Raw genomic sequence first — 14,278 nt, 5'->3', positions numbered from 1 at the left:
TAAGCAAGTTGATAACAATTTGTTTTGACTGATGACTTTGTAATTGTCTGCCCCTTTGTACGTTGAACAGAGAGGCCGTAGAGTTTAAAAGGGCTGTGGATTGTGTGTTCAGACGTTCCCTAGGGTGAACTCTGGGCATTTTCTTTAACATCTTGCAGAAGGAGAAATAAAGAAGACAGGAAGATTTTTGGACTTTGCTTGCACAGTTTAAACTGTTGGCTTTGGGTGCAGGTAATGCTGCATCACAGCTCAGTGAAACTTGTTTTCCTGCTTCATAATGTACACACAGACAGAGATACACACACAGAAACACACACACACACACACACACACACACACACACACACACGCGGCCTTCAGAGCATTGGAATGCATTGTCCTGTCACCCTGTGATCTTTGAACCCAGCTCAATGTAAAGACAGAAAGTTCTTGAAATTAGCTGTGTATCTTTATTGGAACTCCAGGAAAGAGTCTTTGGGTCAGTCTAATGGTTTTTTTTAATGCATCATCAGCACATTTCACTGACTGTTAAATTGCTAATTAAGTCGTCCAGATAAATCAACAATTTAAATTGCAGAATTTGGACTCTGACCAAAATCAGATGCAAGCTAATGTCCAACATGCAGTTTGATCGAAATCTTGCTTGAGGTTGACTTTGGCTCACGGGCTGCCTTTCTCATACCAGCTCACAATTCACGCATTACTCTTTATACACTTGCCGTGCCCTGTAATTTGGTATAAATATCTCCTGCTCATGTGTAATGCTCGGGCTGGGTGGTTGTACAATGCCAGCGCTGGAAGTTTGTCATTATATAGCTACAGCGGATAAACATTAATAATCTTCTCATTTATACATAACCAAAAAAAAACCGAGTTAAGAATGTACTTTGACCACTTGAGGAACTTTTTCCTTAGTTGGTTGGAACTTAGAAGGATTTAACTGTGTTCCATTGACACTGTAATATAGAGGGGTATTTTAACCTCTTCCCTCTGATGGAAGCTGAGTGACAGGCAGTTAAAATGCATTGCGACTGATCCTACTTTGTTCTCATCTGTCTCAGTGTCAACCGAACCAGCAGGATACCAGCTACAACACAGTGGGATCTTGTATCAATACAGTCCAAATACAATCTTATTTCTAGGCTGGGTGAGAGAGCCCACATGTGTCACGGCCACCATCTCCCCACAACCCACTCCCCCACCCCCCCCAACCCTGCAACAAAGCTAAGCCTGTCGAGAAGAGGTTTCTTTGAATCTAGAATTTGGGTAGTGTGGTGGTACAGTGGTTAGCACTACTGCCTCACAACACCAGGGACTGAGATTCGATTTCTGGCTTAGGTCGCTATCTGTGTGAAGTCTGCACGTTCTCCCTGTGTCTCCATGGGTTTCCTCCCACGCTCCGAAAGACGTGCTGGTTAGATGCATTGGCCGAACAGGCGCAGGCATGTGGCAACTCGGAGATTTTCACAGTAACTTCTTTGCGGTGTTAACGTAAGCCTACTTGTGAGACTAATAAAGAAACTTTCAATTTTAAAACTTCTTTTTCTTTTCTTGTGGACCAGCAATTTGCATATTTAAGCTAAGGAGGCCCCACCTCTACTCCTGATTTTCCTTCTACCATCCTAACTCTTTCCCAGTCATTCCCTTTGACCTCCAGCCATCTAAAAATCCTGCAAATGCCTACGGCCGGTTTTCTATCCGGTTTGGATGGGAGTTGACAGGGCCCACATCCGTGAAGTCTGGTATTTCAGGTATCCTAGGCTTCGTGCTGTGGATGACTCAATATCCCATCTTGATTCTGGCTGAAGCAATCCTGCTCTTTGTTGAAACTGAACTGTAGTGTTTGACAAGAACTAACAGAGTTGGAGCATAGTCATAGAGGTTTACAGCATGAAAACAGGCCCTTTGGCTTAACTTGTCCAGGCTGCCCTTTTTTTAAACCCCAAAGCCAGTCCCGATTGCCCGCATTTGGCCCACATCCCTCTATACCCATCTTACCTATGTAACTGTCTAAATGCTTTTTCAAAGACAAAATTGTACCCGCCTCTACTACTACCTCTCGCAACATATTCCAGACACTCACCACCCTCTGTGAAAAAATTGCCCCTCTCAACTTGAACCTATGCCCTCTAGTTTTAGACAGGGAAGGGAAGGGAAGGGCCTTGTGATGGGGTTGAACTTGACGTTGTTAATCTCAATTACCTCGGCTTCAGAAAAGAAACCACTGCAGCAACGGGCAGATCTGTGAAGGAAGCCGGGTTGTTGGCTACCCTGGTGAAGGATTAGCAACCCACCTTCCAGCCAACCCCTTTTTCTGGGAAGAGATATTGACTATCTAACTGATCTATGCCCCTCATTATTTTATAGACTTCTATAAACCCAAGCCTTCTATGCTCCAGAGGAAAAAGTCTCATAGAAAATCATAGAAACCCTACAGTGCAGAAAGAGGCCATTTGGCCCATCGGGTCTGCACTGGTCACAATCCCACACATCCCCTATCCCCATATCCCTACCTATTTACCCTCTAATCCCCCTAACCTACACATCTCAGGGGCAATTTTAGCATGGCCAATCAACCTAACCCGCACATCTTTGGACTGTGGGAGGAAACCGGAGCACCCAGAGGAAACCCAATCTCAGTCTATCCAACCTTTCCTTGTAACTCAAACCATCAAGTCCCCGTAGCATCCTAATAAATCTTTTCTGCACTGTTTCTAGTTTAATAATATCCTTTCTATAATAGGGTGACCAGAACTGTACACAGTATTCCAAGTACTGAACATACAGGAACGTACAATCAGGAAATGATTAAAGTTTTTTTGACAAACATTGATTTATTGTCCCCTGCATCTACTGCACCCAAAGAAGAAAGATGTTACTTTGACATAGAGCTCTTCATGAATTCTCTCCAAATGCTTCTTCGATGTCTAACCAGGCTAGTAGGTCATAGCAACAGAAGTAGGTCTTCCAACCCATCGAGTCTGCTCCGGCATTCAGTGAGATTGTAACTGATCTGATGTGATAATCCTCAACTCCATTTTCCCACCTCTTCTCCATAATCCTTGATTCCGTCACTGAATAAATATCTGTCTATCTCAACCTTGAACATATCTAATGATCCAGCCTCTACAGCCCCCTGCGGTAAAGAATTCCATAGATTCACTATCCCCTGAGTGAAGAAATTCCTCCTCATCTCTGTCTTAAATGGGCGATCTCTGACTCTGAGATTATGTTCTCTGGTCCTAGACTCTCCCACAAGGGGAAACAACCTCTCAGCATCTACTTGTCAAGCCATATGTGACTCCTATATATCTTAATAAGGTCGCCTCTCACTTTTGTAAACTCCAGTGATCACAGGCCCAACCTACTCAACTCTCATAAGAAAATTCCTCCATACTGGTAATAACCAAGTGAACCTTCTCTAGACTACTTCCAATGTAATATATCTTTCTTTTAGATGAAGGGGCCAAAACTGTTCAGAGTACAAGTGTCATTGCTTATGATGATGTTTTATGAAGCAGATTGTTAAGATCACAGCTGTGGTCACCAGGATATAATTCTGGTCACTGTGCTGCAGTCCTTTGCACTAAGTTGTCCTTGTAGACTTTGTGCTAAAAGGAATGTTTAGATGCTTTGAAGAGAGCATGTAACTGGAAACAAGGTTGATCCTAATCTCGGAGAACTGATTAGAGAAAATAGTTCTGCAGTGTAGGAAAAAGCAGGTTAACACAATCTTTAAGAAAGAATATAAACCATTGAATAGCATAAATAACATTTAAAGTATAGGACTTCATAGAATGCTACAGTGTAGTAGGTGGTCATCTTGCCCATGGAATCTGCATTGACCACAATCCTGCCCAGACCCTATCCCCATAACCTAATGCATTTAATCTACCTTGTGCCCCTGACACTAAGCAAGGCCAATCCACCTAACACACACATCTTTGGACTGTGGAAAGAAACCGGAGCACCCGGAGGAAACCCGCATAGACACAGGGAGAAACTGACAATGATCCAAGTCGGGAATCGAACCCGGGTCCCTGGCGCTGAGAGGCAGTAGTGCTAACCACTGACTTGAGGACATCATTTTTAAATGTGGAAAAAACTTTTGAAACAGGTATTAGGAAGGACTTTATTAAAGAGCAGTAAACACCTGGAAATGCTTTGGGCAGGAAAAATAGAAATAGAAACAGTGAGCATGTCCAAAATGCAACTTGATTCTAAACTGGGAGAATGTGGATTGCATTTCAATGAAGCAACTGGCTTTTCCCTCATCCGTGACTTATTTTTATGCCTCATGTTTTATTAATGCAGCCTTTTTATTAAAGAACATGATCTTTTCGTTCCCTAGTGATCAGAGGAAGCATTCGTTCGGTGTCACATGACCTGCAGCAGGAAGAATCGACGATAGATATATTTGCTGACAAGATTTACAGGCAGAAGGGCAAAACATTCCAGCCAATTGGGAAGAGCGGGAAATGGTTGGGACACGTAATGACACTCCTGCGTTGCGGAGTCAAGGAAGGCGAAGGGGACTTCCTCTTCACGGGCAGCATGCACTTTGGGGAGGTGCAACTCGGCTGCGCACCCCGTTACAAGGACTTCAGAAGGATCTACAAAGAAGCGAGGGAGAAAGGAGAAAATCCATGTGAATTGTCCACAGATTGAGGCCATTCTCTCATGATTGATTCCCGGGATCTAGACAAAGAGAAGTGAGCGAAAAGAACACTATCCCATAGTGCACTGCATTTGGAATGTGGTACTGATGGAACTAAGCATTATGCCACTTTATTAGAGCTCAGTGTTGCTAGGCAACACCACAGATTTTCAGCTAAACTAAAAAGGTTGAAACTTAAGTTGTTTCTCTTCAGAATGACCGTTGCTATTCAAGATTGCCATGAAAATATCAATACTAATGAATTTCAATGTCTTAATGAACATGAATGTAGCATAAACTTGTATATGTTGTACAGATGTCCGTTGTGAAGACCAGAAGTTGATGCTTTGTTGTGAAGCTGATGTACAGTGTGAGTATTTCTTACCATAGAAAATTATGAAGACAGAATGTTTCTGAGAGAATGTACAGTCAGTTATTGTCTTTTAATTGATAATAAAAATCATTCCAGAGAAATATCTATCCCTGGATCAAACACATGCTGACTCTCGTTGTCAATCAATGGTTTTATGCTGACATTTGAAACTAGATAAGGTAAAAAGTGCAATAAAAATGTGTCTGGTGCTTAATGTCTGAACAGAATAAATTATGCTGGTAACTGTAGTCGTCCACCTGATCCGAAAGGGTCTCGAGTTTGAATCCAGGTCTCAATTGTCACTCGATCTCCCCCGCCCTCCATAAATAAGTTTTGAGTTCACGGCTTGGCTGGGGCAAGCAGCCTCGCTGCCCTGCAATCGACCTCTGCCAATAGATCATGGAGTATTTCACATGTCTGTCTTGGTGACTGACGCTCTAATCTGGCCTCCTGAAAGAAGCTCGTCAGCAGAAAAGCTTACTTCAGGCCGAGCTCACTATGCTTCTATTAATAATTAGCGGAGCTGAGTGCATGAGTGACTTTCGAGTTTAGAAAGGACCCAGCTTGCTGGCACAGTGACACTGGAGTGATCGGTTGATGTTGGCACATACAAAGAACCATGTAAGTACAGTTTGGTGATAGCAATGAAAGACAACGTGGAAATCACATGCAGAGTAAATCGAGTGGAAAAAAATAACCTCAAGATAAGCAACTTGCATTTGGATCCAAGTTGCTGATGCTTATATTCTCCTCCCAGGCTAGAGGGAAGATTCTCCTGAATCCACCCCTGTCCCAGTAGCATACACAAGAATCTGATATGGGATTCCCTGGTGTAGTCCTAGGAGGCCAAGTTTTCATATCCTGATCATAAAGACTGGAGGCTGGATAGCTCCATTGTATAGTTGGCCAGCATATGGTTCACAATAACGCCAACAGCACGGGCTGGATTCCCATTCAGGCTGAGGGAGACCTGCCTCCTCTCCCTACTCCTGAGAGTGGAAGGCAATGGCAAAGCATCACTCACAACAGCCAAGGAAATGGCTTCAGGGAGAAACATCATGAGCCAATGGTTTGTCCTAAGGCAGAGGGAAGGATGAAAATCATTGACATTAGAATTGCCAACAACCTGGTCCCTCAATGCCAACATTTAGAAAGCTCACCAACGCCTCTACTTTCTCAGAAGATGAAGGGAATTTGGCATGTCACCTATGACTCTCACTAACTTTTACATGTGCAATTGCAGAGAGGGAGTATTTAGGGATGGTGGACATTAGGGATCCAGACAGTGCTACAGGCAAATTCAGGGTTAGAGTCTGGTCAGGGTGAAACACAATGTAAGATGTCATTGATCTCCAGTCTCTGCTGTGACTGAAATTTTACCAATTTTTTGGTCCTGCAATGGTCACTCCACTGGGGTGGCACAGTGGTTAGCACTGCTGCCACACAGTGCCAATGACCCAGCTTCAATTCCCAGCCTTGGGTGTCTGTCTGGGTGGAGTTTGCATGTTTTCCATGTGTCTGTGTAAGTTTCCTCCGGGTGCTCTGATTTCCTCTTTCACTTCAATGATGTGAGCGGGTTCAGTTGGTTGGCCACGCTAAATTGCTCCTTGGTGTCAAGGGGAGGAGTATCAGGATAAATATGTGGGATTACAGGAATAGGGCCTGGTTAGGATCGTGGTTGGTGCAGGCTCAATGGACCGAATGGTTTCCTTCTGCATTGTGGCGATTCCATTTCTCCCATGGAAATGGCACTACCTGTGTCCCCCAACACTCACTCCCACCGCTCAAACAACTGGGGCTTAGCTGGCTTGGAATTTCCAATCCCAATTATCCTTCCTTGAGTGCTCTTCAGCCTTGGGGCATCCTTGCCTCAGAGCTGCAGCCTCTAAATTAGCCCTTGCTAGCAGTGGCACTGCTGAGCTGCTGGGCCTGTAGTTGAACTGGCAGTTCTGGAAGGAGGACCACCAACCTCCAGGAATATGCCATCCTAGGTCCTGCTGTACTCAAGTGGAGTTATCTCCCATACTCAGCCTCATCGTCCAGCTGTTGCAGTAAAATTCTGGCCATCATCTCATTCATCCGCCTAATCCTCCTATTTCTACTCTCACTAGCACGTGCCACCAGTAGTAGTCCTGAAATTACTACCTTCTAGGTCCTACACGTTAGCCTTCTTTCTAACTCTCTATATTCACATTTCAGGAGGCTTCGGACTGCTCTTTTAAAGGTCTATAAAATAATAAGGGGCATTGATCAGCTCAGTACTCAACGTCTTGTCCCGAATATAGAGGGCATGGGTTTAAGGTGAGAAGGGAGAGATACAAAAGGATCCAGAGGGTCAATTTTTTACACAGAGGGTGGTGAATGTCTGGAACAAGCTGGCAGAGGTAGTAGTAGGGGCAGATACAATTTTGTCTTTTAAAAAACATTTAGACAGTTACGTGGGTAGGATGGGCCAAACGCGAGTAATTGGGACTAGCTTAGTAGTTAAATAAAAAAGAGCAGCATGGATAAGTTGGGCCGAAGGGCCTGCTTCCATGCTATAAACCTCTTTTTAACTCTATAAAAAAAATCTCCTCCCCTATTCCCCTCCATTTCCTCCCCTGTGCTCTCCATCTCCTTCCCCGCTACTCTCCTCCATCTCCTCCCCTACCCTCCTCCATCTCCTCCCCTGTGTTCTCCTCCATCTCCCCCCTCCCTCCCCCCCCGTGCTCTCCTCCATCTCATTCCCCCACTTGCTGATATGACTTCTTTTACCCGCTTTCCCTACTCAGCTTCAGGTTGTTTTGGTGAAGCCCATTAGCATTGTGGGAGCATCAAGATTAAAAACAAAAGGATAGCTTACGAATCTGTCACATAAAAGCTCAGTTAAACACCCGTCACATCAACCTTTCTGAAACCTTTCTAAACCAAACAGGCTCTCCATTTATAGATAAAAGATTCAAGAGACAAGAAAACAGAAGGAAAAACAAACCCTGCAATTTTTCTGAGTCAAATTGTAGAGATTACATTACAGTAAAGGAAACATCGTCTAGTTAAAAATAACCCATAGGGTGTGGTTTGAGAGACTTTCACAATTACAACGTGTGCAGGTACTTGTGAAGATTTCACCAACGCTGCCAACTGATTTTCAGCTTAAAGATCTAAATTTCATCTCCCAAGAAGACCATCTGAGTGTCATCATTATAAACAGGGCCAATCTAGGGAAAGCCAAGGAAATGAGCAGTAATGACTGCAATTAAAGTATAGCAGGAGCATGCTGCTTAGATATTGCCTGTCAGTTAGTGTATGAAATAGAAAGACTGTTGAGCAAGAAGCTATGACCAGTCTTTCTCTGCCAGACCTCGAGTATTTGCATCTTTTTCTTTCCAGCTCAATTATTATTTTGTCATTCTTTTTTATCTTCTTTTGCCCAAAGACCTGTCTGACCCACAATACCACATAATGATGACTATTGGAGCAAGCAAGGAATGGATTTGGATTTGCCCAGTCCATTCTGGCTTTGTAACTTTAAGGATTGAGTAAAAAATTGTCCTAAGTGGCTTAGTGACGTTTAATGTTTATTAGTGTCACAACTAGGCTTACATTCACATTGCAACAAAGTCACTGCATTCCGGTGTTCTGTTTGGGTACACTGAGGATGTGTGGCCAACACACCTAACCAGCACACCTTTTGGACTGCCGGAGGAAACTGGAGCACCTGGAGGAAACCCACACAGCCACGAGGACAACATGCAGACTCTGCATGGATAGTGACCCAAGCTGGCAACTGAACCCAGGTCCTTGGTGCTGTGAGGCAGCAGTTCTCCACTGTGCCACCAAGCAAAGTATAACTGCAGTCCCATAATGCAGAAACAAGTTTGGACACTTTATAATTTTAATGTTTATTATTTTGAATGTTAGCAGAAAACTTCCTTTGTTGCCTCCTGATACTAAAAAGTAATTAGCAGTCAGAAACTATTGCTGTAGTGTGTAGACAGAGTTTCATTGTTATTAAGTAAGGACTGATATGTGAGGCTGCAGCACTGCTAAGGAGTTTTCAGGTACCAACCTCAGACTAATACCTCAGTACAATTTGTATATGTAATTATAGTTGGATCAGTACACATTAATAGGCCGGCTAAAGTAGTGAGCTCACCAACCTCGAAGCAAGAGATGTATGGTGGCCAGGATATGCTAGAATCTTTTCATTTTACACAACATCTGAAGCCTGCTTTTGGTCACAACTTTACCAGAAGTCATAAAAATAGTAGCAGCAGTGTGTACTATCTACAAAATGCACAGCAGCAATTCACCAAAGATGCTTAGACAGCGCCTTCCAAACTCACGACCACTTCCATCCAGAAAAAAAAGTCAGCAGATATATGAGAAACTTGCAAGAGGTTATTGCAGAAGGTCAGGGGACATGGAGTTGGGGGTAGGGTGTTAGCGTGGATAGAGGATTGGTCGTCAAATAGGAGGCAGAGAGTGGGGGTCAATGGGTGCTATTCAGATTGGCGGATGGTGACTAGTGGAGTGTCCCAGGGGTCGGTGCTGGGGCCTCAGCTATTTACCATTTATATAGATGATCTGGAGGAGGGAACCGAGTGTAGGGTGTCGAAATTTGCTGATGACACCAAGATTGGTGGAACGGCAAATTGTGCAGAGGGTGTGGAGAGTCTGCAGAAGGATCTAGATAGGCTGGGCGAATGGGCCAGGAAATGGCGAATGGAATTTAATGTTGACAAGTGTGAGGTGGTCCACTTTGGTAGGAATAATGGTAGGAAGGATTATTACTTACGTGGCGAAAAACTGCAGCAGGCGACGGTGCAGAGGGACCTTGGGGTCCTTGTGCATGAGTCGCAAAAACCCAGCTTGCAGGTGCAGCAGGTGGTCAGGAAGGCAAATGGGATGCTGGCCTTCATAGCGAGGAGGATTGAATATAAAAGTAAGGAGGTCTTGCTGCGGCTGTATAGGGCATTGGTGAGGCTGCAGCTGGAGTACTGTGTGCAGTTTTGGGCGCCGTACTTACGCAAGGATATTTTGGCCTTGGAGGGAGTGCAGAGGAGGTTTACTAGGCTGATGCCGGAGTTGAGGGGGTTGAGTTATGAGGAGAGGCTGAATAAACTAGGCTTGTACTCGTTAGAGTTTGAGGGGAGATCTCATTGAGACATATAAGATGATGAATGGGATGGATAGGATAGAGGTGGAGAGACTCTTCCCGCTCAGAAAGGATAGTAGGACTAGGGGGCACAGCCTCAAGATAAAGGGGGGGCGGTTTAGAACGGAGTTGAGGAGGAACTTCTTCACTCAAAGGGTGGTGAATCTCTGGAATTCTCTGCCCGTTGAAGTGGTGGAGGCTACCTCGCTAAATATTTTTAAGACGCGGGTTGATGGGTTTTTGATAAGAGAGGGGATTAAGGGTTATGGGGAGAGGGCGGGAATGTGGAACTGAGCCACGACAGATCAGCCATGATCTTATTGAATGGCGGGGCAGGCTCGAAGGGCTAGATGGCCTACTCCTGCTCCTATTTCTTATGGTCTTATGTTCTTATGTTAAGTTCCCTCCAAGCTACTCACCATCCTGACTTGGAAGTATATTGCTGTTCCTTCGCAATCTCAGGGTCAAAATCCTGGTGGCACGGTGGCACAGTGGTTAGCACTGCCTCACAGGCCAGGGACCCAAGTTGGATTCTGGCCTCGGGTCACTGTCTGTTTGGAGTTTGCACATTCTCACCGTGTCTGTGTGGGTTTCTTCCGGGTGCTCCGGTTTCCTCCCACAGTCCAAAGATGTGCGGGTTAGGTTGATTGGCCATGCTACATTTCCCTTTAAGGTCAAGGGGATTACCAAGGTAAATATGAGGGGTTGCAGGGATAGGGCCTGGGTGGGATTGTGGTCAGTGCAGACTCCATGGGTTGAATGTCCTCCTTGTAAATTGTAGGGATTCTAACTCCCGAACAGCATTATGGGTCAACCCACATCACATGGATTGCAGCGATTTCAGAAGGCAGCTCACCACCACCTTCTCGAGGGCAATTAGGGATGGGCAATAAATGCTGTGATGTTCTGTGATAAATGCTGGCCAGGCAGCGATGCCCATGTCCCAAGATTGAATTTAGAAAAAGACAGAAACATTCTTCCTGGAAGGATTAAAAAAAAAGTTGACATTTAAGAGTGGTCACTATCAAAAATGAACTCTCACAGTTGAATTACTTACACCCGAAATACTAATGCTTATTTTTATCTTGCTGATGTTCTTAGACCTACTGTGAATTTTTATCATTTTCTATTCTTATTTCTTTTTTAAAGGATGTTACCTCAGATATTTAACATTCCTCCTTTTATTAGCTTTTTCATTTCCTTTGCTTTCAAAAATGCAGTACAAAATTCAAAGTTTAATTCAAAGTAAATATAACCCTGATGTGTTTCGGGTGTTACATATTAATGCTGTCAGTGAGAGCCATGAGTTCACACTGTCCCAAGTCTGTGAAAAATGTTTATATTCGAGAATGTTTTCATTAGCAAATGGAAAGCTGGCGGGGGGGTGGGGTGGGGGCATGGGGAAAAGAAGTGATTATATACAACAGTCACTTTCTTCATGTTAATAAACATTCTATCTCTCCGTGGGGGAAAACAATTCATTTTAAGTCACAGGATTGAGTCTGAGTGGTGCAAGGGCAAAAATATGAGGTCAGATCTTCACAAAAGAGCCCGTGTGTGCCGTAGTAAGTAAGCACCTCAATCATTTACTTTCAGTCTGCTTTTTCCTGATGTTAGGTCTGGTCTTAATGGCACCATTGCTAAAACGCGATTGCATCATTAACAATCTGCCAAACAAAACTACTTGCAAAAATACTTCAGCCTCCACTCGAGCTGAGGCACAGAATAAACATACCTGACCTGGTTCAACATCAGACCCAAGAGAATCTTTGAAAGGATCATAAAAGGTACCAGCATTTTGATTGAGGGCAGGATTGTTCCTCAGTTGTCGATAAACAGGTTTTAATTCAAGCTCTTCAGCTCCTTACAGTGATTTTTTTTAAAACCAAATGCACTCCTTTTTATCTGTGAAACATCTTTTTTTCTGATTTTGTGACTGAACACATTGTGCAACAGCTAAAACTTTCAACAACTTTCATGCACTTCCTTGAACAACAAAAATGGAGTATCTGAAACAAAAGCACAGGGCAACAGAGTAGTCTCTTCTCAAAGTAAAATGAGCGGCAGAAGAATGGAAGCAATAAATTAAACTGATAAATATAACAAAATGAAACTTCCCCCACAATGAAATGTATAATAGGAAAGTTTCAAAGGGCAAACCCCCTTTTGGTAAAATGTTCTGTTTATGAAAAGAAAAACATTATTGACATATTTTTAAAATATGGCTTCATATCAAAGTTGACACAATGCGGATTAGTTCACAGTATGTTCCTCTTTTGCTCAATACAAAAAATCACTCACTCCTATAAACAAGCCTATGTAAAATTAACTGGCATGGCATTGCCATGAACTTCTTTCCCATTATAGATTACACAATCTAACCATTGTGTGCTTCAGATCCCCCCGAGTTAATAGGAAGCACCTGTTCAGGCTAAAAACTGTGAAAATGACTTATTATAGAAGTAAGATTACATGAAGGAATGAATCAGCAGTTTTAAAAAAAAATAAACACATGCCTACATTTTCACCACAACTTTAACACTTACCAACCAAAAGAGCTAAAATCTTTCGAATTGGTTTTCATGTGTGCTCATGTCATTGTTAATCTATAGAGACCTATGCTTGTAATTTTTAAAAATTCTTTCACGGGATGTGGGCACCATTGGCTAGGCCAACATTTACTGCTCATTCCTAATTGCCCTTAAGAAGGTGGCTGTGGGCTTCTGTTCTTTACCACTGTAGTCCATGTGATGTCCAGTGCTGTCAGGAAGGATGTACCAGAATTCTGACCCAGTGACAGTGAGTTACTCAAGGCAGGGTGATGTGTGGCTTGGAGGAGAACTCGTGGGACTCTCATGTATCTGCTGCCCTTGTCCTTCTAGGTGGTAGAGGTCACTGTTTTGAATTAAAATAAGGAGAAAAGAAATGTTTATCTTTTCAATTTTCAGACACAAGCACATTTGGCCATTGAGTGGCCACTTAACAAATCATAACAAAAGGACATTGGCAGTACAGCTCTGTGGATGACAGGAATTCCCTGCACCTTAGGACAACAATAGAGCTCCACATGCTTTCTTTAGGAATTTGAGTCATCAGGAAAGAGCACAGCTTCTTTTAAATGGTCAGAAAATCATACAGCACAAGCACTAGAATTCCCAACCTGTCCCCTGACTTTGTTAGAATTTGAAGATTGAAGATTCTGCTGTGTAGGATGTTCCTGTATTGTCTGCTCAACACAGCAGTGTCCTCAGCAGTACATACCACACAAGCTCAGCTGCTGGTAGGAAGAGCCGAGCATATGTAACAATTTAACATTTGGCATGTCGAAGAAATAAAGAAATGCATGGAATTTAGTACCTGTGAGTTATCTTTATTCTATGGCTTGCTCGCTTTATTTCATTTCGCCAGCTTCCAGTCATGATTTAGTAAAGAAAAAAGCAAAGTCTTTTCAATTGATTGCACATTTGAAAATTAGATAGCGTTAAGGACTTTGGAATCATGGGTGGCTCAGTGACACAGTGGTTAGCACTGTTGTCTCACAGTGCCAAGGATTCCAGGGCTCATGTCCAGTCCTGGGTCACTGTCTGTGTGGAGATTGCACATTCTCCCTGTATCTGCATGGGTTCCCTTTGCATGCTCCAGTTTCCACTCACAGTCCAAAGATCTGCAGATTAGGTGGATTGGCCATGCTAAATTGTCCCTTAATATCCAAAAATGTAGAGATTAGGTGGATTGGCTATGCTAGATAGCCCCTTAGTGTCCAAAAATATATAGGTTAAGTGGATTGGCCACAGTAAATTGTCCCTTAGTATCCAAAGATGTGCAGATTAGATGGATTGACCATGCTAAATTGCCTCTTGGTGTCCAAAAATGTAAAGGTTAGGTGAATTGGCTATACTAAATTGCTGCTGAGTGTCACAGATTAGTGGAGTAACTATGTGGGGTTACAGGGATAGGGCCTGGATGGAATTTTTGTTGGTACAGGCTTGATGGGCTGAATGGCCCTTTCTGCACTTGTGAGGATTCTATGATTCTATTATACATGATTTGGGCATGTGTGCTATGTATGACTGGGTATTTCTCAATGTTACCTAATGAAGTCAGAATTTGG

At 43.3% G+C, this 14,278-nt stretch overlaps 1 protein-coding gene across 1 annotated transcript in view; it reads left to right on the top strand.

Annotated features, from left to right (window-relative positions):
- metrnla (meteorin like, glial cell differentiation regulator a) overlaps positions 1–5,152 on the top strand; it is a 28,692-nt gene extending 23,540 nt beyond the window's left edge. Inside the window, exon 4 of the mRNA XM_080209034.1 lies at positions 4,352–5,152. Within this exon, the coding sequence (XP_080065160.1) occupies positions 4,352–4,668 (317 nt within the window). The 3' untranslated portion in view covers positions 4,669–5,152. The remainder of the gene's footprint in view (positions 1–4,351) is intronic.
- The last annotated feature ends 9,126 nt before the right edge of the window (positions 5,153–14,278 follow it).

This window comes from Carcharhinus amblyrhynchos, chromosome 21 (assembly GCF_965287045.1).
Source record: "Carcharhinus amblyrhynchos chromosome 21, sCarAmb.v2.hapA, whole genome shotgun sequence".
Classification (NCBI taxonomy): domain Eukaryota; kingdom Metazoa; phylum Chordata; class Chondrichthyes; order Carcharhiniformes; family Carcharhinidae; genus Carcharhinus; species Carcharhinus amblyrhynchos.
The sequence above is the reverse complement of the archived record's forward strand: the minus strand, read 5'-3'. Positions and strand labels throughout refer to the sequence as shown.